General features: G+C 38.2%; 8 protein-coding genes across 10 annotated transcripts; 3 read left to right on the forward strand and 5 right to left on the reverse strand.

Annotated features, from left to right (window-relative positions):
- The first annotated feature begins 344 nt into the window (after positions 1-344).
- Positions 345-2,399, forward strand: LOC108816727 (protein trichome birefringence-like 42). The gene is made up of 5 exons (XM_018589293.2): positions 345-870; positions 1,220-1,391; positions 1,477-1,655; positions 1,736-1,894; positions 1,989-2,399. Exons 1-5 carry the CDS (start codon positions 578-580, stop codon positions 2,284-2,286), a joined length of 1,101 nt encoding a protein of 366 aa, XP_018444795.2. The 5' UTR covers positions 345-577; the 3' UTR covers positions 2,287-2,399.
- Positions 2,400-2,568: 169 nt separating this feature from the next.
- On the reverse strand, positions 2,569-4,154 carry LOC108815808 (EP1-like glycoprotein 1). Its single transcript, XM_018588306.2, has one exon. It carries the CDS (start codon positions 4,095-4,097, stop codon positions 2,745-2,747), a length of 1,353 nt encoding a protein of 450 aa, XP_018443808.1. The 5' UTR covers positions 4,098-4,154; the 3' UTR covers positions 2,569-2,744.
- An 813-nt stretch (positions 4,155-4,967) lies between these two features.
- On the reverse strand, positions 4,968-6,491 carry LOC108814716 (EP1-like glycoprotein 3). Its single transcript, XM_018587340.2, has one exon. It carries the CDS (start codon positions 6,440-6,442, stop codon positions 5,123-5,125), a length of 1,320 nt encoding a protein of 439 aa, XP_018442842.1. The 5' UTR covers positions 6,443-6,491; the 3' UTR covers positions 4,968-5,122.
- Positions 6,492-9,960: 3,469 nt separating this feature from the next.
- On the forward strand, positions 9,961-11,640 carry LOC108814920 (ubiquitin-conjugating enzyme E2 36-like). Of its 2 annotated transcripts, XM_018587572.2 has the most exons (8): positions 9,961-10,120; positions 10,202-10,229; positions 10,299-10,385; positions 10,520-10,578; positions 10,900-10,941; positions 11,030-11,103; positions 11,193-11,290; positions 11,377-11,640. In XM_018587572.2, the coding sequence occupies exons 1-8, from the start codon at positions 10,085-10,087 to the stop codon at positions 11,412-11,414; spliced, it is 462 nt and encodes a 153-aa protein (XP_018443074.1). In that variant the 5' UTR covers positions 9,961-10,084; the 3' UTR covers positions 11,415-11,640. The 2 variants fall into 2 exon arrangements, with proteins under 2 accessions (XP_018443074.1, XP_018443075.1); XM_018587573.2 differs by lacking the exon at positions 10,202-10,229 and having other exon boundaries at positions 9,962-10,120.
- A 505-nt stretch (positions 11,641-12,145) lies between these two features.
- Positions 12,146-13,638, reverse strand: LOC108815041 (reticulon-like protein B22). 2 transcript variants are annotated; one of them, XM_018587700.2, is made up of 4 exons: positions 13,360-13,638; positions 12,902-13,043; positions 12,684-12,753; positions 12,146-12,427 (listed from the first exon to the last, which is right to left on the reverse strand). In XM_018587700.2, the coding sequence occupies exons 1-4, from the start codon at positions 13,524-13,526 to the stop codon at positions 12,312-12,314; spliced, it is 495 nt and encodes a 164-aa protein (XP_018443202.2). In that variant the 5' UTR covers positions 13,527-13,638; the 3' UTR covers positions 12,146-12,311. The 2 variants fall into 2 exon arrangements, with proteins under 2 accessions (XP_018443202.2, XP_056846564.1); XM_056990584.1 differs by lacking the exon at positions 12,146-12,427 and adding an exon at positions 12,474-12,556 and having other exon boundaries at positions 13,360-13,627.
- Positions 13,639-13,794: 156 nt separating this feature from the next.
- On the forward strand, positions 13,795-18,324 carry LOC108817572 (V-type proton ATPase catalytic subunit A-like). Its single transcript, XM_056990585.1, has 21 exons — positions 13,795-13,934; positions 14,055-14,158; positions 14,343-14,469; positions 14,561-14,616; positions 14,703-14,759; positions 14,857-14,968; positions 15,045-15,082; positions 15,217-15,318; positions 15,465-15,521; positions 15,614-15,685; positions 15,770-15,871; positions 15,961-16,023; positions 16,112-16,244; positions 16,328-16,434; positions 16,532-16,726; positions 16,916-17,002; positions 17,091-17,195; positions 17,296-17,393; positions 17,514-17,592; positions 17,685-17,773; positions 17,874-18,324. The coding sequence occupies exons 1-21, from the start codon at positions 13,820-13,822 to the stop codon at positions 17,986-17,988; spliced, it is 2,013 nt and encodes a 670-aa protein (XP_056846565.1). The 5' UTR covers positions 13,795-13,819; the 3' UTR covers positions 17,989-18,324.
- Positions 18,325-18,770: 446 nt separating this feature from the next.
- Positions 18,771-21,958, reverse strand: LOC108817573 (uncharacterized). The gene is made up of 15 exons (XM_018590301.2): positions 21,680-21,958; positions 21,566-21,594; positions 21,453-21,490; positions 21,251-21,341; positions 21,026-21,131; positions 20,856-20,926; positions 20,592-20,661; positions 20,431-20,493; positions 20,201-20,272; positions 19,998-20,099; positions 19,829-19,903; positions 19,618-19,722; positions 19,231-19,347; positions 19,098-19,154; positions 18,771-19,006 (listed from the first exon to the last, which is right to left on the reverse strand). The coding sequence occupies exons 1-15, from the start codon at positions 21,788-21,790 to the stop codon at positions 18,947-18,949; spliced, it is 1,167 nt and encodes a 388-aa protein (XP_018445803.1). The 5' UTR covers positions 21,791-21,958; the 3' UTR covers positions 18,771-18,946.
- A 904-nt stretch (positions 21,959-22,862) lies between these two features.
- On the reverse strand, positions 22,863-24,230 carry LOC108816713 (uncharacterized). The gene is made up of 3 exons (XM_018589281.2): positions 23,836-24,230; positions 23,640-23,740; positions 22,863-23,409 (listed from the first exon to the last, which is right to left on the reverse strand). Exons 1-3 carry the CDS (start codon positions 23,922-23,924, stop codon positions 22,952-22,954), a joined length of 648 nt encoding a protein of 215 aa, XP_018444783.1. The 5' UTR covers positions 23,925-24,230; the 3' UTR covers positions 22,863-22,951.
- Positions 24,231-26,076: the final 1,846 nt, after the last annotated feature.

Raw genomic sequence — 26,076 nt, forward strand, 5'->3', positions numbered from 1 at the left:
GGGTATACCCAAGGGTTTAGGGTATATCCAAGGGTTTAGGGTTTATGATTTAGGGTTTAGGGTTTATTTTATTCTTTGAAAATGTTAAAATATATTTTTTAAATTACTTTTTGTAACTACTATTATTTATATTTGTTTTTATTTTATTTATTTTAAAACATAAAATAACTTGACAATATTTTGTTTCCTTATTTAAAAGATATCAATTGTGAAATGAGTGATTTCTATTGGTTGGATGAACCTCTATGTTCACTCTAGGGGTGAACCCAAGAATAACTCTTTTTCTTGTAGTGATATATGCCTACTTGTTGCTCAAAAAAAAATATGCCTACTCTTCCAATTTATCGTATTGACTGATATTCCCCTATGGCAATAAATCTCGTATATTTCATATTTTAAACTTCAAAATTTTCAGAATAAAGTATTCAACAAAAGGTTATTACTTACCCAAATCATAGATATTTTGTACCCAAAAGAAAAGATATTTGGCTATTTATGTAGTAGCCACACCATGCGCGTAGGAGAACTAGTTATATACTAATATCATGTTACATTGTTTCTTCTAATTAGAAAAAAAATGAGAAAGAAAATGGATTTCCATCAGGTCATACTTCTCCTTCTTCTTGTTTTTCTTGTTGACATATCAGATCGCAATGTAAAAGCTAATGCTAATCACAACGCAACTGGTTACCAGAATGGGACATCAAAGTGTAACATTTACGAAGGGGCTTGGATTTATGACAAATCTTCTGGTCCTCTTTATGGAACATCGTCTTGTCCGTTTATCGGACTAGATTGCGAAAAGTTTGGTCGGCCGGACAATAAGTACCTCCAGTACCGGTGGAAACCGACCGGATGCGACATCCCAAGGTGATAATCACTTTCAGTTATATTATCAAATGATACTTTTAATTTCTGAAAAACCTATAGACGATGATCATGATAGGAGATTATTGACTAAATAGATGTTAAAACGCCGTCTATAAAAATCATTTTAGAAAATCGTTTGGTTTATGATCCATTTTCGACAAAAATACATATGTGCGTATTCGAGTTGTAAAAGACATATATATTCGAGATAATTTTTAGAACACTGATTTGTAGTTAAGAGAGTTGTTATTTTGTGAATTCTAAATAACTTTATAGGGATGAAATCTGACTTTTTTTTCTTTTGAAATCTGATTTACGTTTGGGTATTTGCGGAAATATTACGTGGTAGTTTCAACGGACTAGATTTCCTGACGAGATTCAAAGGGAAGAAAATACTGTTTGTGGGAGATTCACTAAGCAACAATATGTGGTTGTCGCTAAGTTGCATGCTTCACGCGGCCGTTCATAACGTTACTTATAATTTCAAGCTCGATAAGCTCTTCTCTACGTTTACCATTCCGGTACGTAATTCAACCGGTTTATTCCTGGTTATTGGATTTGGTTAACTAGAACAATTAATTTATTATTACATAAAATTTCTTATAGGAATATGGAATATCTGTAAATTTCCTGAAGAATGGGTTCCTGGTGGATGTGGTAGGGGACAAAACAAGAGGATTGATATTGAAGCTGGATTCGATCAGTACCGGAAACATGTGGTTGGGTTCAGATGTTGTTATCTTCAACACTTTCCACTGGTGGGGTCACAGAGGTCGTGCTAAGACGTAAACACTAACTAAACAACGATCTTGTATTCAGTTAATCACATCATATATCTTAATCTAATGATGATAATATGATGTAGCTGGGGCTATTTTCAAGTGGGAGACAAGATAGTGAAAGAGATGAATAGAATGGAAGCTTTCAAGATTGCTTTAACAACTTGGGCTAAGTGGGTTGATCAGAACATTGATCCTTCAAAAACTAGGGTTTTCTATCAAGGCGTTTCTCCTGTTCATCAAAAGTTAGTCTATATAGCTATCTCTCTAATAATCATTAATTAACTAATTAGTTTATTGAGATACTTATTGTGTTCTTTTGCCATGCTTAATTTGAAGTGGGACTGAATGGGGTGAACCTGGGAAGAGTTGCTTGGGAGAGACGGAGCCAGTGAAAGGATCAAATTACCCCCACACAAACGAAGGGGAGGATATAGTGAAAAGTGTGATCCGAGGGATGGCTAAACCGGTGAGTCTCCTAGACGTGACGGCTATGACGGAGATGAGAAAGGATGGTCACCCTTCGATCTATGCCGGTGGAGGCAGTAGCTTAAACGACTGTAGCCATTGGTGCATCCCTGGAGTCCCAGATATATGGAACCAGCTTCTCTATACCTCTCTTCTCGGCAATGTTTAGTGTTGTCTTGGATGTCTATTAAAAGAGAAAAAAGTATTATTCCGGAAAAATAAAAGTTTTCATGTTTCAGATTTCTCTTTTCATTATTATTTTCATATTTGGGTGCTAAAGGAAAAAAGAGTAACTATATAACTGTAGTAAAATATAATTCTTTTACAAACTTCAACACTTCAATGTCATCATAAACTAAGAAGAAAGCCAATATAGAATGATACTGCAGATTTGACTCCTAAATATGATTAATGTCTTACGAAATTCAACACTTCAAATGTCATCATAAAATAAGAAGAAACAAATAGTTCATATTAACTTGAGTAATTAAAAACTCTGATTATCGATGGAATAAGTACAGATGGTAAATATAACCAAATGCTTAAAAAGAAAACTTGCACATCATTAAACGGTGAAATATTACAAACTCACGTTGTTCTTGGTGAATTAACAACGCTGAGAACAAACTAATATTTGATATAAGCAATAGAAGAGGTGTTGGCGACTTTAATGAGCGTACCAAGAAGAGGAGCGACCAAACATTTCTTGTCCTTCTCCTTGTAAAAGTAACCCAAACACTTGCAATCACGATCGCATTTCGCCTTGCATTCGTTTACAGAAGCTGGCCCTTGTCCATCGTTAACATACGGACCATTAAAGTGCTCAACACTGACTATTTTAAAATAGTTTACCGTTTTACCCTTGTTTCTCCCGCCGCAAAACCCAGTCGTTTTTGGTGCCGAGCATGTCTCGCTCCAAGCGAACAAACCTTTCGGTGTAGGGCACCCAACGCACATTCCTCGGCTGCAATACCCAAACTCGCCGCAGAACGACGGCAAGCCACATGGACGGACGAAGTTCCTGGAGAAGAAGGCAAAACTCTCTTCCCATTCCATATACGTAGCCGGCTGAAAGTAGGAGAAGGCCTTGAGGCTCCCGTCTGAACCGAGTCTTAGATACGAGATAGTTCCGTTGTAGTTAATTTTGCTTAGGATATCTGAGGGCCGGGATTGGAGTAACCTGCGGTTATTACCAGGGTTTGGTTGTGGAGCTGGCTCTAGGAGGAGCTCGTAAGCTGACGGCTCCGTTAAGTTATCGAACTCTCTTCTAACGGCGAACGTGACCGTGCCGCGGTAGTCCTCGTACGGCCATCCACCGTAAGCTAACGGCTGTCCAGTTTTGTTAACGTACATGGTTAAATCACCTTTGTTGCTAAGCACCATGCTGTACGGTCCATCCGAGCCGTCCATATCGGATGTACGACTGACGAGTTTGTTAACTCCGTTAAGTCTTAGCGACTGGCCTACAAGAAGCGTATCGGTCGGATGGTCGAAACTCTGCCAAACGAACTTGCCGTTTTTGTCGTGTAGCACCATGTTTCCGTTGGGCAGGATCTGTAACCCGGTGACGCCTTTGTTGGCCGTGTTGGTCTGCCACTTTACTTGGCCGTCTAACTCAGCGAGCGCGAGGTTTCCATCGCGCCCGAGCGAGAGAGTAGAGTTATCTCCGACCGGGTTGTTCCGGTTTGCGTCCCAGATCCAACGTGGGTAGTCCAAGTCACGCCTGGTTCCGACTCGGAGAGCTAACACGTAGGCGCTAGGGGTGGTATTGTAAAACATGAGCTGGAAAGGGTTGGTAAAGAAGCTCTGGTTCTCTGAACTGAGGAAACGGTAATCAGCATTGTACTCCATGATGTATGGGGCGTAGGATGGTTCGTTGAGGACTCTGAATTGTTTCTCGGGAGGGACTTGGGCTATAACCACTGAAACAGTGGCAATGGTAAGTGCCGTGGCTAGCAAGATATATAATTGTAGCTTCATTCCTCTTTGTTTTTCTAAGAGTTTAGTAGTAGCGAGGTGAGCTGATATTCAGAAGAATTAGCTTGTGATGGTATATATAGAGTTCTTAAGTTAGAACGTTGGGTGTATTCGTTTGAATAGTCCTAGTTGCAAATTTTGACTTGATACAAACCAAGCAAATTGGTGATGTACAGTACAAGGGGCCAATGGCTTATTTATGATTTGGATAAGGTTTATGTTGAGAATTTTAGAATATTCTCATTTGCACAGTAAAGTTTTCTTATCGGACTGTTTAATTTCCTAACTGAACTAGTAAGATTATTGCAACCTTGGATCAAATTCATTAATGTCTCTTAGACTTTCAAGGTCGCTAAACTGTGGAGCTTGAGATTAAGGTTCTCTAGAGCCACATCAAGCTTTAACCAAACCATCCCTAAATGCAGAGAGCCTGGAGATGAAGTAGGAAAACTACTAAAAACCTTACATGCATAGTCCAGGCTCAGGTGCATGTATCAATGTCTCACACTTATATATGATCAACGGCAGCTCAAATGGCCAATATTTCATCATATTGACGTCATTCAACAAGATTTAAATACAAAATTTATAATCATCATTGTCAAAGTTTAACCTCAACCAGTAACGAATGATTCCTTGTCAAAATCCACATACTGCACCTATGTATATTTCTGGAACTGGCTATCCCGGTGGCTTTGTTTACAGACTGCTAAATAATTATTTTTTCCATTCTACAATTTTTTTTTCCGGTCAAATTTCCATTCTACAATTATTGTTTATTTTTTATCCTTATTTAATCCTTTTGTAAATGAAATCATGCCAAATAATGTTTGCTTGCACGTGGGATCGTGCGTTACTGACAAGCATTTCAAATATACATACATGTATATCTCAAATTTATTCATAAACTTCATTCACTTCACTTTATTACAATGTAGTTTATAAAATGATAAACAAACCAAAGTTGACCTTATTAAACGAAAACAACACAACATAATCTCAAATGACTTCCACACACCTCAAAGAACTCACTTCTTGTTAGCATTAGGAGCCTTGACATAAGCAACAAGCGAAGAATCTCCGGTTCTAGTCAATGTCTTGAGCTCATAACCCAACCAACACCTTGAACTCTTCCTGTTGTAGAAGAACCCTAAACACTTACAATCTCTCGTACACTTCTCTCCACACGCTTTCTCCGTAGCCGACGAGCCACCGTTATACTTAGTCATGAAACTATCAGCTCCTTCGATCTTGAAATAATGAAACGTCTTGGGATCGCAACTTGCTAGACTCGGAGTCTTACAAGTCTCGTCCCATCCAAGAAGCCCTTTGTCGCTAGGACAAGCGTTACACTGACCTTTCTTGCACAAGCCAAAGTCCAAACAATGCTCAGGGATCCTACACTCGTCGTTACCGTCAGTATCGTCGTTAGTAAACGCCGTGTAAGTCACGTCCCAAGCGGTCGCAGTCGCTGCGGTACTATAACTCCAAACTCTAACGTTTCCGTCTGATTCTAAACGAATGAAACTCAACGTGGCATTGTGCTTCGGGCGCGAGAGGAAGGTGGAGACGTTGAATTTAGAACCAGAGTCGACGCCTTCCATGTGTAAACCCCACGTGGTGTCGGAATCTTCCACGGCTTGGAACGTCATGGACTGTAGTTGAGTGATCTTGGAGAAGAACTCGTAGCTGTAATAAGCGATAGGTTTAGGAGTTTTGTTTGTCGTGTAGTACAAGACAAGCTTCTTGGCTTCCATCACGAGACTGTATGGTCCGTTTGTGTTAACAGATGGAGACCGTCTGCTTACAAGTTTGTTCCGACCATTGAGTTTAAGCGATTGTCCAACAAGAAGAGTGTCTGTCGGAGAATCAAAACTCTGCCATATAAACTTTCCGTTTTTGTCGTATATTACCATATTGCCATTCTCCAAGATCTTGATCCCCACGGCACCTTTGTTAGCGGTGTTGGTTTGCCACACCATGCGACCATCGGCTTCGGCGAGGACGAGGTTTCCGTCTTCGCCGAAAGTCAACGTCGCGTTTTCTTTGACCGGTGAACCTCTGTTAGCTTCCCAGACCCATCGGAGAGTGGATTCTTGAGCTCTGTTTCCGATTCTGAGAGCGAGAGTGTATGCGTTTGGGGTTGTGTTGTAGAAACAGAGACGGAAGTTGTCGTTGAAAGGTTGGAAGCCACGTACGTCGGGGTTGTATTCGATGGGACTGTAGTCGGTGTAGCCTCCTTCGTTGACTACGTGGAACTGCTCGTCGACGGGGACTTTGGCTTGTGCTCCGATCAAGAAGATGGAGAGAGTTAAGCAGAGAGCTGCTGGTGTTATTGAGAATTTCATTTTTTTTAAGGTGTGTTTAATGGATCTTGGTGTGTTTAAGGGATATAGAATGAGTTTTCTATTTATAGAAGCAAAGGACGTCGATCTTTATGTGTTATTAATTTTAAAATGTTTAAAATAGTATTTTCGACGACTTTTTGGTCTTTGTTTTGCTATATTAAATATTTTGATGGTTTTGCTTCATACATTAATTCAAGGGAGTAAATATTTTACCAGTCAATGCTAACCCGTGCACGATTGACAATGAACAAGATCCGAGTTAAGGTGTCATGATGTCAAAGATTTATCAGATGTAGAAGCCAGTTTCAAAAAAAAAAAGATTTATCAGATGTAATTCAGTCAGAGCTAGTTAACAAACAGACGGGACATTAACTGTAGTTGTGTTTCAGCAAGTAGTAATCTACATCTATACTATTAAAAGAAAAACATTTTAAAAAAATTTATTTATACAAAGTTGTTGCACCCCTTTTATTTTTTTGTCTAACCTATTATACATAACTAATATGACTAAATATTGTAACTATCCCTCTTTATAGCAATCAAATAAAATCCTCCCACATTTAAACAAAACCTATTACCATTTATTGACATTAGATGCTATAATCACAACCTTCAACATATAACCTTTTAAATATGTAAGTTTGGTATAAACTCTTTTTTTTTTCTGAACCATATAACCTTCGACCTATAACCTGGAAGTATAAACCATTCTTTATATTACAAATGTTTTCTATAAAATGTTTGTATGAATATTATTTGATAAAATGTTCATGTTTAAAAGAGTTACATAACGATATACATACAAAATTTTAAATAAACTAATTCATAAAATATATAATTTTAAATAGATTCTCTTCTTCGATATAATATGACTTTGTAACATAAAAATATACAACAATTTCAAAATAATTCAAAATTTTTATTTACAATCCAAAAAAATCCGCGCTTTCAATCGCAGATCAAAATCTAGTATTTATTGATTTTATACAAACCTTTATATTTTCTTGAATAAAAGAATTGGATATTTGTTTATCAAATGTATTTTGTGACAGCTAAAAATATGGCATGTTTTCTTTTACAAAGCCAGTCAATATTATTATACTATTAGTTTTGTTGGTTTTGAAAATCAATTTCGAAAAGGTACGGGAGCTGTGTAATGTTATTTGTTACAAAGAAATAAATAACGCTTTTGACTAGGACCAGCCCCTTTTTAATTATGACCCACAGCGAAGGATGCTCGTGGTCGAGTTTATCGTCTCTCTGGAATTGATTGATATATTTATTAACTCAGGATATACTGAACTCGATATTCAAATACATGCAATCATTAAAATAAACTAGTGAGTAGTTAGAAACTAATAATAAATTAATAACCTATCTAAAAGTCTAAAACCTAATAAAAATATGACAAATAATAAAAGCTAATATAACATATAAATTTAATATTAATAAAATAAAATTCGTTTTTATTTATATAGAATATTCATCAAGGCTATTATTTTAAATTAATGATTTAGTGACTCAGCTCAAAACAAATAATACATCAATGATAATTTAGCTTAAACTTAATAAAAATATGAGAAATAAATAAAATTAGCTAAAATCATGGAGAACATGACAAGTAAGCAAAATCACTTCATAAATAATAGTATAGACTACAGAGAGTTCCATGTATTATATACTCCATCCGTTTCTAAATATTATATATTTTAGACTTTTCACACATTAATAAAAACATATTTAATTTCATTTATATATATTTTTTTCTGATTATTTTTCTTATAATTTTAAGCCAATAAAAATCTAATAAATGCTATTAATTTTTTGAAGTTTACAATAAATTAATAAGACATGTATTAAAAATGTACAAAATAAACTTTTTTGAAACAAAATTTTTCTTTAGAACATGTAATTTTATGAAACTGATTAAGGAATTATACTGTACATTTTGTAGGAACAAGAGCAAAACAAACTGACTAAACCAAAATTTACAATTTTCGATTAATTTATGGTTGGAAATATAATCTGATCGGAGAATTTTAAAAATTTAATCGAATTGGCTAGAACCGAGCGGCTTGGGACATAACAAGAAAACCCAAAAACTAAATAAACAAAAATTAACCATTTTACATACCTAATTTGTCTTTTTGTCTACTGACAATTTACCTAATAAACTGATATATAAACCGATTTTGGTGTAATTCAGAATGAATAGTAACACCCAAAACTGAATCTAATAACTTAATTTTGGAACCAAACCAGAATTTAGTTCAATTTACTTGTGTCAGTTTTTAAAACTGAAAAAACTGAAAAACCAAATAAATCAATTCGGAAAATTGTATAAGCCGAATGCCCAACTATTATACGGAGATGAACAATATTTTTTTAGTTATGTGTTTGTAAGATTAATCTTATAAACACATAATTAAGGTTCTGGTCCTAGTGGTCTAGAATTTTGATACTACGTTTAGCAATTTTGCTTCGACGCCCCATCTCCACGTATTTATTTTACCATGGATGTGGCAGCCAAGTTAGTTTAAACGTAGGCGTTGGTGCTGTTGTGCTCCTGGGTTTAATCCACCATAGGAGGAATGCTTTACGTTAAAATGGCATTAGCGCCGGCCGGATCTTGGATCTGGGGGATTATGGGATTTGACCCAGAACCTCCGGATGATAAGAAAAAAAAAAATTAATCTGCCACCTGTTTACTTTATACAGAATCTAAAGAAAGTGGAAGGTGTTAATTATGATCTAGACCGGCTCACCATGTGTGTCCCAATACCCGGCGGCTTGCCAGGTGTGTGTGGCCCCCGATAAGTCTTATTCGACGGCTGAACTTTTTGCGATTATTTTTGTGGTCCATTTGCCAACTTGTATCAAACATATTTAAAAAGTAATAGAAAAGGAAATAAATATTCATTTGTTCAGCCTGGTTATAAGAAGCCAGGGCCATTACCCCCATGGGCTTTATAACTAATGGACTGCATTCTTTGTTGCTTACCCGGTAAGGATTGCTACGCTACCTTGAGGTTCCAACCTCTATGCGAACGCTTTCAAATCTGATCCCAGTGCGAGAATATACATGTGATACATACACTTATATAAGATTGATACAGAATGTGTGATCATAAAAATAATACTGTGGGTACATATGCAATAACTAATGGGTGTACACCGACAGAAAGGTATATGAGAGTGTATCTTGTGCAATGAATGAAACTAGTGGGGGTTAATTAAGATGAGAGGGTATATATGAAAATAGAAAACTAGATGGGATTACGTGTAATAAAAGAAAGCTTTTAAGTAAAGTCGAAATTATTTAAACACAAGAGGTATTGTCTTGTCAGGCCTATCAGAGATAGACAACGAAACTATCGAGGTAAACTATCATGTAATAAACATAAGTAGATGGCCGTACGGAAAAACGATAGCGTTGTTGGCGGTTGGGATCTAACAAATAAAAATGTAGGCTATATTCGTAATAAAACCAAAGTTTTGGGTAAATATACAATAAACTATAGCTAGAGAAGTCATAGCAGCACGTCAGAATCGAAGAAGACGAGCCGAAGTGTTCTCGATCATCTCTCTCTCTCAAAAGAAAAAACCCGAACTCTGATCGATCCAACTCACCAGCGCGAGTTAATGGCCAACGGTAATCTACCGAGAAGAATCATAAAGGTTCGTTTCCCCCCAATTTTAGTTTCTGATCTCATTAGACGAATCTCTGTAACTCTTAATTTCAAAATTGGCATCTGATAGGAAACTCAACGTCTGCTCAGTGAACCGGGTAAAGTGTGGAAGTTTGAGTTTTGTTGTTAAGGGTAAGTTAAAAATGTTATTTTGATTGTGTTTGTAGCTCCCGGTATAAGTGCATCGCCATCTGAGGATAACATGAGGTACTTCAACGTTATGGTTCTTGGTCCTTCACAATCCCCTTATGAAGGTAAATTGTTTTACACCTTGTTCATCCTTGGTTTTTTTAATGGTCCTTGCACTCTTTTAGCCTTCCTTTGGATTAAGTCTACCCATTAGTCATTATTGAAAGTTTAGTTTTTGAAACTTCATTTCATTTCCTAGGAGGGGTTTTTAAGTTGGAGCTCTTTTTGCCTGAAGAATACCCCATGTCAGCTCCCAAGGTAATGCTCCTTCGTTAGAAAAATTCAATCTTGTTATCAAGTTATGCATACTTCTTCTCATCAGATGGTGAGTTGTTAATGCCAGTTTATAAGACCCACCCTAGTTAGTAAGTAAGCTTGTCTATTGGGTTATCTGTAATCTTTGGGAGGAGTGCATCTGGTTCGGTTATGACAGACTTTGCACTTCTTGTCATTTGTTTCTTTGTTCATATAGGTACATTCAGTTCTTTAACTTTAGATTTTTGAATTAAAATTGGGTTTTGTATTTATCTATACTTGAATACTCTGGAAGGCTCTTTTGATGATTTTGATTTGGAACAGGTTAGGTTTCTCACCAAGATATACCATCCTAACATTGATAAGGTCTTGATATAACTCCTTCCTCTGTTTTTCCTTTTACCATTCACGAAACAATATACATGTGCCTAAACCTGTGTATATGCATGTACAGCTTGGAAGAATCTGTCTTGATATTCTGAAAGACAAATGGAGCCCTGCTCTCCAAATACGAACAGTTCTCCTAAGGTACTTATCAGTTAATTACATTACATTCTCTCCTCCTGCCACAAACCCATAGGGTTTTCTTATTCTACTGATGTCTTGTCCTGAAAAAGTATCCAAGCCCTTCTAAGTGCACCAAACCCTGATGATCCATTGTCTGAGAACATTGCTAAGCATTGGAAAACTAATGAGGCCGAAGCTGTGGAGACAGGTAAATGTAGATTTTAAACCATCTAGTTACTACTACCCTGTGTTGGTATCTCACATCATCATCCTTGCGAACTATCATCTGTGCAGCTAAGGAATGGACCCGTCTTTACGCAAGCGGGGCATGATGGATTGGAGAGTGAAAAGAAGATCTCATTCATCCAAAATAACATCAAAGTTATAAAAGGCTTATATTTTACTGGCTGTCCTCCCCTCATAATGGTAAAAATGTGTGTTTCGGCACATGGAGTTGTAATCTCTCTCAAAATATTGTATCATTATCAGTAGGGTTAAGACTCGTTTAACTATAGTTGAAACTTTTCCAAGCTTGGTTGAATCAAACTATCTTCTCTACTTTATAAGGCTATTGTATTGTAGTACATAAGTTTGGTCGGAAAAAGAATAACAAGAAGAGCTTGACAATTACAAACCATACCACAAACTAAGTCATAGAAAATTAATCCACCTTCCATCATGATCATCATCCTACTCCATATCACACTCATAAAACCACCAACCAAAAGGAATCATCATCACTGAGGAGCTTCAACGACAAAACCATAATTCCTTAGTTCCGCAAAAGGAGACACTGAGATCATTGAGCTTTTGCTCATGGAATCATCCAATTGCGGATCTTTGACCTCGTCTAATAAAAGGTAAAAGTTAACCATCGTTCCAACCGCTAACAACTCACGTAGGTCATCACTAACTTCAAGAAATGACCTGAAGTGATCGTTGTGGAACAGATTTGAACCACCAAGAGCGGCTGTGAAGACGTTGCTGTAGCTCAGCCCTCTGTTATTAAATATAATCTTCCCCTTTTCAAGTTATAACAATTTGTTGAAATCATGTGAATGTATAGATTGGAATTGGTTTAGTTCACATTGACACAACACTTATTCTTGAAACAATATCATTACAATTTTTCACCAAGAATGGTGCACACAAGGGAAACTATTCTGAAGATATGAACATGTAGGCATGATTAAAAAAAGGACTAAAAAAAAAACAAAAGGCTAGACACATTATGTATCAGAAGGTGCTTCTTGTTCTAAAACCTCGCCGTTTGCTAGTTTCAGTACACAGTTTCCAAGAGGTTGAGAACTCTGACAGAGCATGGAGAGACAGAAAATGCATAGTCCTGTTTCAAGGTAGAAGAAGTAATCAACTGAATGGGGCATTTTGTCTCACTTATTCTTCTACTAATGTTTCCTTTCAGACATGATTTTTTTGTGCCAATTTGTGTCAGCCGGACACTTGCATCTACAGTCTAACTAACACAAGAGTTTATTCAAAAAAAAAAACATGGCTAATTCCTCATCAAGTACCAACACGCACTTCTACGTTAAAGTGAGATTTAGTACAAGCCGGAGGTAAAAATGTGACTGCTTTGTTACCTGCATAAGCAACGGTTACACCTGATATGAGCCGTCCCAGAGCTGACAAGAAGTATAAGCAGATTACGACCTAAAAGAAAAAAAATATATCAACACGAAACATCTTAAGCATAAAAAACACAATGAATCACATGATTGATGCTAATTCATTTAGATAAAAGAAAAACATCTGGAGATATGGTGGTGAGTTGGTAAAACGAAGGAAGGAAACACTATGCCTTGACAAAAAGCCGCTTGTCGTGTCCCGTTGCTGCAACCCTCAGAACGGCCTCTGCTGCTCCAACAGTATTAGCTAAGCGGGCAACGATGTTACTTGCTGTGTCCTGTGATATTTGCCACTCTAGTGGATCCACTGGAACCCTTTCGAGAAGAAAAAAAAGAGTTTTATAGAATAAGTAAACCACGTGTGGTTGAAAGAAGACAGAAGATCATAGGATCATTGAGAGAGAGACCATGAAACTAAGACTCATGCATCAATCACAGAGAACCATCGCTGATTCAACAAACCAATCGAAAGCAAATCAAACTAGGTATATGCATATACAGTGTTGATTAACAACTGTGGATTAACCGCATAACGTAGTTCCGACAAAATAAGAGACCGAAGAACAGAACCCAAATACCGACAAAACAGAATTAAAGTCGAGAACTTTTTGTGGTGAGCATGATTACGTACGAGACATTGAGTTGGCGAAAAAGGAGACCGAGGATGGCGAGTGAGCACAAGAGAACGATGAGTACATCGGCGAATAGAGAGAGAATAGTCGCGTTGCGATATGCGCAGTGGTAATACACTAGCGTTCCACTAATCAGCAATCCCATCGCCTTCCCTACTTCTCCCATCTCTCTCCCCCCTAAACTTTATTCAACTCCCAGATTTCCCCAGAGAGAGACTTTTTTTTTTCCCAGAAAGAAAATAAACTGTTTTTTTTTTACTGGCTTGATCAGACACAGATTCTCAAGCAATGTGTGTCCTAACATTATTAACGGACCCACACTTATTGGGCCGGGCTATACATAAATATTAGAAAGCCCGTAAACAAACGGTCCCAATTATTTGGCCATATACATAAACGTGTCACGTGGCTAGCAGTCACACAGTCGATTCCACAAGCGTAATGTGCGCCGTCACGTAGATGATCACCACATTATGTTTGTCAAATCAGATCATCATCATCATCTTCTACAACTCCCTTAAATATCTATACGTGCTTCCCCTCTCTCTTCTTGTGACCACTCTTCCTGTTCCTGGTTAGTATCTGCATCTCTCTCTCTCTCTCTCTCTCTCGATCGCCGATCTTGATCAGAGGTTTTGGCCGCCCCGACCATTACTGATCGGTGTGTATTTGATCTGATCTCGGCGTTTTATAGGAGGTGAATCTCTGATTGATACGAAAATGCCGGCGTTTTACGGAGGAAAGCTCACAACCTTCGAGGACGATGAGAAGGAGAGCGAGTATGGCTACGTTCGCAAGGTATGATCACGCTTCACCGCTCTGATATCATTTTGGTTAGATTATGAACCTTTGAATCTGTTGATTAGGTCTCTGTTCAGTAACTCGTATGCCAATTTATTAGCTGGTCTGATCTAATACTTCTCAGTGGTTTGACATTTTACTCGTGATATGTGATTGGTGGGATATACAACTTGCGATGCAGGTTTCAGGGCCCGTCGTTGTTGCTGATGGTATGGCTGGTGCGGCTATGTATGAGTTGGTGCGTGTTGGGCATGATAATTTGATTGGAGAAATCATCCGTCTTGAAGGAGATTCCGCCACCATCCAAGGTTTGTTAGCTCATCTTCTTATCTAATCAAAGACTTGGGATCTAGCGTTCTATAGGAAGAGATGTTTTTAACTCATGTTTGGCAACTTCAGTTTACGAGGAAACAGCTGGATTGACTGTTAATGATCCTGTTCTTCGAACCCACAAGGTTTGTGAGTTCTTTTTTCTTTTTTTGTTTTGTTTCTTTAGTTTGTTTTGTATGCAACTAATACGTACTCTTTCCTGAATTTTCAGCCTCTTTCTGTGGAACTTGGACCAGGAATATTGGGAAACATCTTCGATGGAATTCAGGTTCAGTTTCGGTCTTGTGTCTTTCTTTATAACATTACAAACTCCAGATTGTGGCTTCTCACAATTCTTTTGTTTCATTTGTTTTGGATATCACCAGAGGCCTTTGAAGACTATTGCGAAGAGATCTGGTGATGTGTACATCCCTCGTGGTGTGTCTGTTCCTGCTCTTGACAAAGATTGTCTTTGGGAGTTCCAGCCTAATGAATTTGGTAATGTGTTTTATTTCTCTCTGCAAGTGTTCATATGATCTTTTTCTTGATGTCGATTGAATTGACTTGATTACAGTCGAGGGAGACACAATAACTGGTGGTGACTTGTATGCTGTAAGTTTATTGGCCTCCTCCTTAATCTAATCTTGGCAAGGGAGTGTATTTCACCTAGTTAGCGTGGGGTTTCCATTTTTTGCACTGGAAATAGTTTCTTTTTTCTGATAGTCAAACATAACTTTGGAATACAGACCGTCTTCGAGAACACTCTGATGACACACCGTGTTGCCCTTCCTCCCGATGCCATGGGGAAGATCACTTACATTGCTCCAGCTGGTCAATATTCCATTAAGGTTTGAATTTAGCTTTCTCTCAAAAGATATAATGAATACACTCAAGACTCATTCTCTTCCAATGTTTGACTTGATCTATTGATAACCACTTTGTTGGAAAAAGATTCTCTGCTCATGGTTGTTCAACGGCGTTTTTCATATCACAGGATACAGTGCTAGAGCTTGAATTCCAGGGGGTTAAGAAATCGTACACCATGCTTCAGGTTTGAGCGTATCTTTGACCTTCCTATTTGCAAGCGCAAGATGTTAGCTATTTGGTCGCTTTATAAAATTTGTTTGGCTGCTAATTTTTCAGAGCTGGCCTGTACGTACGCCTAGGCCAGTTGCATCCAAACTTGCTGCCGATACTCCTCTACTTACGGGGCAGGTATATACTTTATTAATTTTAAGACAGTGATCATAGTCGTTCGAAGACGTGTTTTGCTGATACTTTTCTTCTCCCTGTTGTCAGCGTGTTCTTGATGCCCTTTTCCCCTCTGTTCTTGGTGGAACCTGTGCCATTCCTGGTGCTTTTGGCTGTGGGAAAACTGTTATCAGTCAGGCACTTTCCAAGGTAGGCTGTGACTGTGACACTTGGGTTTTGTTACACTTAATTCCTGCCTATATCGAGTTTCCAGAACTAATTTGTTCTTATATACATAGTACTCCAACTCTGATGCTGTCGTTTACGTTGGCTGTGGAGAGAGAGGAAATGAAATGGCTGAGGTATACCTCTTCTCATTCTGAATATGCATATTGGTCACACGCATCAGAAATTTGGTCTGATGGTGGTGAGGAATATGTCATAAATTAGGTTCTTATGGACTTCCCACAATTGACAATGACGTTGCCTGATGGTCGTGAGGAATCTGTCATGAAACGTACTACACTGGTTGCCAACACCTCTAACATGCCTGTGGCAGCTCGTGAAGCCTCAATTTACACAGGTAATTCTCAGGCTTGTAGGTCTAATAGTATTTTACAAATCATTTCTATCACGACCCTCATTTTTTAATACCGTGAACTCCAGGAATCACCATCGCTGAATATTTTAGAGATATGGGCTACAATGTTAGTATGATGGCAGACTCAACTTCCCGTTGGGCAGAAGCATTGAGAGAAATTTCAGGGCGGCTGGTATTCTCTTGCTTCTCACTTTTTCTGTATGGATTTTCGTGTTGTCCTGCTACTCCTTTTCGCAGTTTCTTGACACCTATTCTGCGTTGTTTACTAGGCTGAAATGCCTGCCGACAGTGGATATCCTGCCTATCTTGCAGCACGTTTAGCATCTTTCTATGAACGTGCGGGTAAAGTCAAATGTCTTGGTGGACCAGAGCGTGATGGAAGTGTGACAATTGTTGGTGCTGTTTCACCTCCTGGTGGAGACTTTTCAGATCCTGTGACTTCTGCAACCCTTAGCATCGTGCAGGTGATTATCTTGTTTATGGCTCTTTCCCTATCTTCCATTGTGTATGTACACAATCAGATATGTTGCGCCAGATGAACCAGATGGTGTTTGGTTCTAAATCTGCCGTTGATTTTTGTGTATATTAGCATCCTTTTCTCTACTCTGTAGTACTTACTCTCCCATTTTGATTGTTTTTTTTTAAATCTGCAGGTCTTCTGGGGTTTGGACAAAAAGCTTGCCCAGAGAAAGCATTTTCCTTCTGTTAATTGGCTGATTTCCTACTCAAAGTATTCAACGGTAGGCTTTGATCTTTTTTCTTCAAACCTGTCTTGGTGGACTATCTCGAAGATCTTGTATATATAAAAAAGCTGCTTGGTTTTCTCAGGCATTGGAATCTTTCTATGAGAAGTTCGATCCGGATTTCATCAACATCAGGACAAAGGCCAGAGAGGTGTTGCAGAGGGAAGATGATCTTAATGAAATTGTCCAGGTACGTGTCACGTAACCTATAATGAATTTTGGTCTCATAGCAGATAATTTTTGCTCTGAAGGAAACTTATTTTGACCCGTGCATTGCACTTTGTGTGCAGCTTGTGGGAAAAGATGCGCTAGCAGAAGGTGACAAAATCACCTTGGAAACCGCTAAGCTATTGAGGGAAGACTACCTTGCTCAAAACGCTTTCACACCGTAAGATTTTTTTTTTTTTTTTTTTTTTTTTTCACCGTAAGATCTGTGTCCCTTCGTTGTGCTTTACTTCTCTCTCAGCGGAGTATTTACTCTTGATTTTTTTGTATGAATCTTTGGCAGATATGACAAATTCTGCCCTTTCTACAAGTCTGTGTGGATGATGCGTAACATTATCCATTTCTACAACCTAGCCAATCAGGTAATAAGATACTTTGTTAAGTGTTCGGCTACACGATAAAATCCTGTAAATCTTAACTGGGTCTGAAATGTTGTTGTTGGGGGTGATAACAGGCGGTTGAAAGAGCAGCGGGAATGGATGGTCAAAAGATTACATACACTCTCATCAAGCATCGCTTGGGAGATCTTTTCTACCGTTTAGTGTAAGCAAACTTCGATTTCTCCTACGAACCAATCATTATATAGCTCTGGTTAAATGTGTCCGATAGTGAAGTTGTCAATCAATCTATGGGAAATAAACAGGTCACAGAAGTTCGAAGATCCAGCAGAAGGTGAGGCTGCTCTCGTGGCTAAATTCAAGAAACTGTACGAGGATCTCACTGCTGGATTCCGTGCCTTGGAGGATGAAACTCGGTAAGCTGTCGTCAGTCTCTCCACAAGTCTAAAACAGTCCTCCGAGTTGGGTTGTCTTCTCGTGTTTTTGAGCCAACAACTATCATAGTGGTCGGTGTTTTTCGGTCGAGTATAGCTCTGTGAACGTCCATATGATTCTCCGGCTGTGCTGTGTAATTTGTTTAATTTGTTGTTTTTGTTTATAAATATTATGTTTAATAAGGTACACAGCCAAAGTGAGTCATCTATTTGATTTGATGTACCTCTCTCGGTTCAATAAGTTATTATTACCATCTCCAAATGTTCTGAAACCTATTGAGGATACTTTTTACTTGCTCATAATATCATTATTTTGTATTTTTTCTTGTCACTGTCCTATTGTGACGATTTCTAGCACCTTATTACCTTTCTTCTAACAGCTACATTTACACCGTGCTGAAGCCCTTGGTGCTGCAATAGTATGTGAAATATAATTAAGACTGGTTCATACACAAGATATGGGAAAGAAACTGTATAAACTGCGCAGACCAAAAAGTCTTGATATCCAAAAGTGGAAGCGTCATTTTTAAATTTCCTTTGTTGCATCTACATCTGCATTGGTACTTCCAACCAAACATTGCCAAGTTTCTCCATGTCTTGAACCAACAGGAAACAGTTCCGCTTCAGCCAAAGAATCAACAGCAAGATGGATCTCTTGCGGTTTGTAGCTTCAATGCCTAGGTCAGTTGGAACAATATGATGTAGCGCTTCTGGTTCCTTTTATTAATTAAGATGACAGTTCCTGTAATTCTCACTTCTACAGCTTCATGTTGAGAATATTTGCGGTGTACTCTTATTCACCCATCTTTCTCAGAGGTAAGTTTCACAGATGAATCTGACACACCTTGGAATATTCTTTCCTTACAATTTTGACTGTAAACTTAGGTTTGCAAAAAAAAAGAGTCAAGCCCATGTGCGTAAATATATACAAAATCGGCTACTGATCACAGTTTGGAGTATCTATCCACAAAGGCCTTGGCTTTGTCTGGTGCAAAAAACCGTGCCTATACATTCAACAGTTAAAGAGCTTTGTGTGATACATCTTTCAACCATTTGGGCTTTGTATTGGAAAGAAAAAAGGTTTAATGAGTTCACCTGGATGAACATTCTCTCTGCATCTCCTCTGCTTCCATTTTCTTTCAATATAATTCCCTACAACACCAGTTCACATGGAGTTTATAGGTATGTGTATTGCGTGACGTACTCAGGCAGAACGATAACAATTTACCTTAGCCAAGTAACCTCGGAAGTCTTCAGGATGTTCAGAGATAAGCCGGTCATAAACAGCTATAGCGTCGCTGATATGTCCCCAGTCTGAATAAGCTTTTCCAAGAAGCAACTCAACCTAAGCATACATTGCCCCAACGTTTCAAATAAGTACACGTCACAAAACTGAACCTAGAATGAATAGATCATTATGACTATGATAACGGTTATGGTAACATGTTTCTTCCCAAGTAACAAACAAAACAGAAAAGCCTTATAGAATACACAGATGTGTCTAAATATCATCAACGCAAAGTATGGCAAAATGGTTACAGGGGAGTTGTGTTGACTGGTATGGTCATGACTAGACATATATGCTAAAGAGTCAATTACCAAGAAATCAACTTGCCTGAATTGGGTCTAGATCTGGTTCATTTTCAGCGGTAACACTGTCTGCCGTGCTAGTTTTCCTTGTATTCAGACGTTCGCGAGTATCCAGAAGAAATTTGACAGCCTGAGAATCATGAAATGGATCAGCTGAGAAGTTAAGACTTAACTTACTATTAGGTTCCTGAGACAAAAAAAAAGAGGTAACATGGATCTGGTAGAAGAAGATTTACCTCGTCTGGTTTCTTAGCAGCTAAATACGCGTTCATGAGGCCTCGTGTGACTTCAAGATCAATGCCTTTAGAAACCTAGGTTACACAGGTAAAAAAAAAAAGTTAGAACATTACAGTTAAGGAAATCATGGTAATAGAATCTATATAAGTTCTTAAGTTCATAATTTACCTTTTCAGAGATTTTGTAAGCAGCGATACTGCCTTCATAGTTCTTGAGTTCATAATTTACCTCTCCAAGCAATCGAAAGACATCAGGGTCCGTTGGTCTCTCCTGCAGAGAAAGAATCCCAACAACTATTAGCTAAAAGTCTCATATCAGCATGTTCTTACGCAACGAATGACATGACATAAGATAAAATAGGAGAAACAAACCTTAGCCAATTTCTCAAGAAGCGTAGCAGCCCGCGAATACTCTCCTAGATTAGTCAGTGTCACAGCTGCGCCCTGCACAACCATCCAATTTTAATAAAATTTGTACCGTTACAAATTGTTTAGAAGAGGAAGCCCTGTCTCGTGTACAGGGAGATGGATGGCTAAATGCTCAGGAAGAAGAAATCCAATCTTATGCAAAAAAACATACACATTGTCTTTTCACTACTCACCTCTAGAGCAGTTTGATCATTAGGAGTGCCATCGAGAGTTGTTTCAAACTCTTTGAGCCTTTGCTGCGAAAATAAAATAAAAAAAGTTTCAAGATGTTCACGTGCGTCGCTTGCTTCATTTGATCATATGAATAAAATTCATCGAACATCTTTATACTAACCTGAAGCGTGGTTTTCTCCTCTTCTGAAATTTTATTTTTAACCACGGAGGTCTTCTCCGTTGGACTATCACTGAAAAGTGAAAAAAACATGACTTGGTGAATAACTGAAAACTAAGCTAAATGATCCTCAAAACATACGGTGCTACACACACACATACTGGAGTAGATGGTAAGCAAATAACAAAGAGCGTTTAGTAAAACAATGATCAGATAAACGTATCTTAGTAGTCATATGAACAGAAAGCCACTAAAAAAAGAACACACCTTCCTGTGGGGAGAAAGTCTCCAAGAGCAAAAACTAAACCAAAGACAACAACAGCTATGCCAACTCCAACCTGTCATAGCGCAACGAGATTTTTGTGTATAAGACCTCAAGCGATTTTTATGAAAAAGGACAAGAGCACACTTGGAAGATATAAGTTGTGTGTGTGTACCTTGGTACCGAGACCAATTGTTTTCTGATCAGACTGAACTGGTGCATCATAGTCTATTGGACCGAACTCGTTAACTACTTCAGTCTTTTTCTTCTCAAGAGCTGACCTGATGCATCAAAACGGCAGAGACAAAGAAAGAGCACGTGGGAAAGTGAAGTGAACTATTATTATTACTCCAACACCTATCTCATCTGCATGCTATAATCATAAGACATACACACACACCTTCTAATGGTTTCCAGGCGTTCCTCAAAGTCTACATCATCGAAAGATCGACGAGGTTTTCCTTCAAACTGAGAATTCAGACCAGGTGCCTCTGCAAGAAAATGCGTTCAGAGGAATTAAATAATCACTAAGGTGAGGGGTTGAAGTTTATTACTGAAGTAGCTGCTGCAACATATGTTAACTACATTACATATACACTTACTTCTGGGAGCAGAGACGGACTGTTTAGAAGATGATTTCCTGCAGCAGCAGCAAATGGGAGAAGCCGACATGAAATATAACAGAACATGAAACTACAAATGCTTTAAACTATACCTTTTCTGTAGTGATGGATCTCTCTCTTCCTGTGATGAAATTTCACATTTTTTTAATCAAATAAAATACAAAATGATTCTTAAGGAAAAAAAAGACTTTATAAGAATCTACAACCTTTTTAGAGCCAAAGCCACGTTTAGGGTTAGAATCGGAGCAGCGAATTCGAAACAAGATAAGCTTTGAGTTGAACGAGACGGCGTTAGACGCCGCTAGTGTCATCAACATCCTCCTCCTCCTCTGCTACCAAATTCGCTAATAAGACTCTAAGTGATGGTTAGTAGAGGATATGTACAAAATACGGACGAAACACGTTCGCCGGAGTCGAGTGAGTGAGCTCCGTCGTGATCGGACCGGTGAGGAAGTATGATAACGTTAGTAAGTAAAAAGTGGTGGTTCTTATTTTTTTTTTGCAGATGGATTCTCTTTATGGGCCGTGGCGCCCTGCAAATGTAATTTGAGCTAGGCCCATTAATATGGGATAATTTGATTCTAATTAGTATTCATAGGCCTGACATTTAACGTATCGGTTTGGTTCGGTTTGGTTCGGGTATCTCGGCTTTCGGATAATTCAGATAGGGGGATAGAGGATCCACTAGGTACTTGACCTATTTTTAGTTCGGTTCAGATAGTTTTGAGTTCGGTTCGGATAGTTTCGAGTTCGGTTCGGATAATAAAACTAGGAACCGAAAAATACCCGAAATAATTTTTGGTTCTCATTTGGTTCCGGTTCAGGTTCGGATAATTTTGGTAGTTCAGATAAAATATTGGTTATTTAAAATAAAATATCAAATAATTATGATGATTTAGATAAATAGTTTGAATATTTTGAATTACTTTGGATATTTCAAATAAAATTATCCTGATACTTTTGGATAGTTTGGGTAGTTCGGATATTTTATAATAATGTAATTATCTTCAAATATTTTTGGATTCTTTTTAAAAAAATTAGTTATAAATATATATTTAGTTATGTTATATGTATATATAATTAATATTTTTATATATTCGGGTACCCGTTCGGTTCTCGGTTCGGTTCGGTTATTTCAGATATAGAAATGTAGGTTTGGGTATTTGAAAGTTCTCGGTTCGATTTCGATTCAGATATTTCTATTCGGTTCCGGTTTGATTGTTCGGTTCGGTTTTTTTCCCAGCCCTAAGTATTCATATGAAATTTCACTTGCTCATCAAAATGCTCGCGACCATAACTCTAACTCTTGCCATGGTCCTGTTTTTTTCTTGTTGCACATATACATATAGATAGGGAGAGAAAGGCAGGTTACGATTATGAATTGAGGCACATGGACTAATAATGGTTTTGTGTGTTCATTTCATCTGAATAAAATGAGATGTTTATGTTTTGAGTTTACTGACAATAGTATAGACATTTTAATCGACCACATCTTTGTCTTTGACGATCTTCTTAATTCTCACTCTACTGGATTTCATCTTTCTACCACTTCTCACTCTTCTTGATTTGCCTCCAACTCGTATAGACATTTGTCTACTCTTTAGTCTTACTAGGCGACGGCTGCTGCTGCCACGGTTATGGTTGTGTTTGCTTACTTGTCTTCTTCTTCTTTTTCTTCTTCTCTGCTTCGGCCTAGTGCTGTCTGGTGAACTTGGCTCGTTATCGCTTGGATAATCGTAACTCGCGGCTTCTATGTCACGGAGACGTTTTCTGCGGTATACACGTTTAGTGTTCGTCAAACTGTGCCACAAGCAACGAATCATCTCTCCGATGGCGAACCAGTACATTGCACAAGCGGCACAACACATTTTGCATATGCTTTTAACTACACATTGGCAGATCCCAAGCTTGAACAAGAGGGTGATGAACATCAAAACTGCAACAAATAACAAACATAGCTTCATCTGAAAAAGGAAAGTTGAATAAAAAATTTCGGAAGCCAAATTTTTTCTGAAGTAAATCTTAATTAAAAAATTCTACAAGTTCGGACATATTTATAATTTGTTCTATAAACTTTAGAGGCCAAAGCAAATGTTTCATTCGGGTTAATCCGGCATTATATAGTAGTTACTAATTAAGAATATAGAAGAAGGAGAAAAGTCTTACTTATGACACAGAGGCCTGAGATAAGGACGAGCTTGGCAATATCAGGAAGACAGAAGTGTTCTATGAAACACGAAAGATCCCATGGCCCCGAGCATACATTTCTGTAAATGGTAATAATAATGAAAAATCATCAACCGAATCAGAACACTTCGGTCTTTATTCAGACAACATCCAAACGTTAAAAGAAAAGTCTTACAGACAGGATCTTCCAAGTGTGGCTTTGAAGGGTGCTGTGAATACGTTGCCAATAAAACCACCGATGTCGGTTCCTATAGTGTTGCCCATTTTTGGTTAATACAAAGTCGATGGGGATCTTTCGGCAATTAGTCAACTAATCACTCTCTTGATTGATCGATGATTTTCACAGAAATCATGTTTATCAAAACGTAAAGAAGCGAGTACTTTTTGCTTTCTGGCAGTTTTCAGAGTATTAATGAAGTTATCATCTTCGCATACAGTTTTCTGTTTCGGACAAAAAGGGCCAGAAACCGTTTCTGGATTAGTATGTAAATTTAACGTTCTCCTTTTTCAAATAATGTCATTAGTATGATAGTGCTGCAAATTTATAGGCTATCTTGAGAGAGAGAGAGAGAGAGAGAGAGAGAGAGAGAGAGAGAGAGAGAGAGAGAGAGAGAGAGAGAGAGAGAGAGAGAGAGAGAGAGAGAGAGAGAGAGAGAGAGAAGAGAGAGAGAGAGAGAGAGAGAGAGAGAGAGAGAGAGAGAGAGTCTATGAAGTGTTACTCGTTATTGAATTTTATTTGATTAAAAAGGTATACAAGACTTACAATTTTTTGTAAAGATCAAGAAATGAATTTTAAAATGTTTGAACTTCGACCAGCCAGTTGAAGAGGCTTTCTTTAGATAAAGGTGGAGAACAGATTGATTGTGAAACCAGTCCTTTGAAAGTTTATGTGTTCAACATAGTCCTATAATAATATTGGACATGGGTTTACTGTATTTTTCAAACTTTTTTTTTGTAACACTGTATTTTCTAAACTTGTTTTCAGCATACATAGAGAAAATGTGACCCCAAAAACAAATAAGTAGAGCTTTTGATTCAATTATCTTCTTTGTCACATTTGGTTGGAAAGGAAAACGCAAAAAAAAAAGCTATGGGTTGTATGAAGAGTAAGAAAAGAAATAAGCTTTAAGCTTTCAAAATGTATTTTCCTTGAGTAATAACAGAGTGATTATAACGCTCTTATAAAGAGTCTTGAGAACAATCTAGATTGGTAACAAAGTGATAAGGTCACAGCTGTAAAGTAGAGTCATCCTGCTGTGATATTTTGTAGAGGATCAAATCTCTTGAGGAGGTTCAACGTCTCTGCTTCCGTACTCCTCTTTTGTCTCTTTACTTTAGACGAGGAAGACGACCGTTGAACCTCTGCTGAGGCTTGGGCTTTCATTTTCTCCACTTGGGCCTCAGATGGTGTTGGGCTTACATTCCCCTCAAACTTGAGATAGGGAGAATTCCAACTCCAAGTTTGCCGCGAAGCTCAGTGTAAGGTCGTCTTGCCAAGGACTTAGTAAAGATATCCGCAAGCTGCTTCTCTGCTGGTATGTGATGTGTCTCGACATTGCCCAACGCTACATGTTCTCTTATGTAGTGATAATCCGTATCGAAGTACTTTGATCTAGAGTGAATAGCTGGATTCGTGCTCAGATACACATCAGAGAAATTGTCACAATACAGTTTAGTAGCTTGCGTTTGCGGGAGCTGCAGATCATGAAGGAGATGCGACAGCCAGGTGATCTCCTGCGACGTGGAGCTCAGAGCTCTGTATTCAGCCTCTATAGATGAGCGAGACACTGTCGGCTGGTGCTTGCTGACCAGGATATGAGATTAGGTCCAAGCAGTGTACATAACCCAGTGGTTGAACGCCTAGAGGTTTTGCATCCAGCCCAGTCACTGTCACAGAAGGCTGACAGCTCAAGAGCTGTGTCCTTCTTGATGTGAAGACCATAATTCACAGTTCCTTTAATATATCTCAAAATCCGTTTGAGGAGGCCAAAGTCTGAGGTAGTAGGAGCACGCATCCTCTGACATATGACATTGACCGCATATTGAAGATCCGGTCTTGTGATAGTAAGGTATTGAAGCTTGCCTGCTAGGCTCCGATAGTAGGTTGGTTCAGGGAACATAGGAGATGGAGTATCTTCAATACGAGTAGGCAAAGGGGTTGGCATAGGGTTATAATCTGACATCATTGCTTGATGTAAGATGTCGAGAGCGTACTCTTGTTGATGAAGGAATACTCCATCTTTGTATGGCTGCATTTCAATCCCAAGAAATTTGCTTGGAGTTCCCATATCCTTCATAGCAAAGCGTGTGTTCAGAGCTTGAATAAGGTCCGGCAGTAGCTGATCATCACTCCCAGTCAATAATATGTCGTCTACATAGAGAAGTAGCACCAGATTCTTCTTGTCTTTATAGTAGG

Source organism: Raphanus sativus, chromosome 7 (genome assembly GCF_000801105.2).
Source record: "Raphanus sativus cultivar WK10039 chromosome 7, ASM80110v3, whole genome shotgun sequence".
NCBI lineage: Eukaryota > Viridiplantae > Streptophyta > Magnoliopsida > Brassicales > Brassicaceae > Raphanus > Raphanus sativus.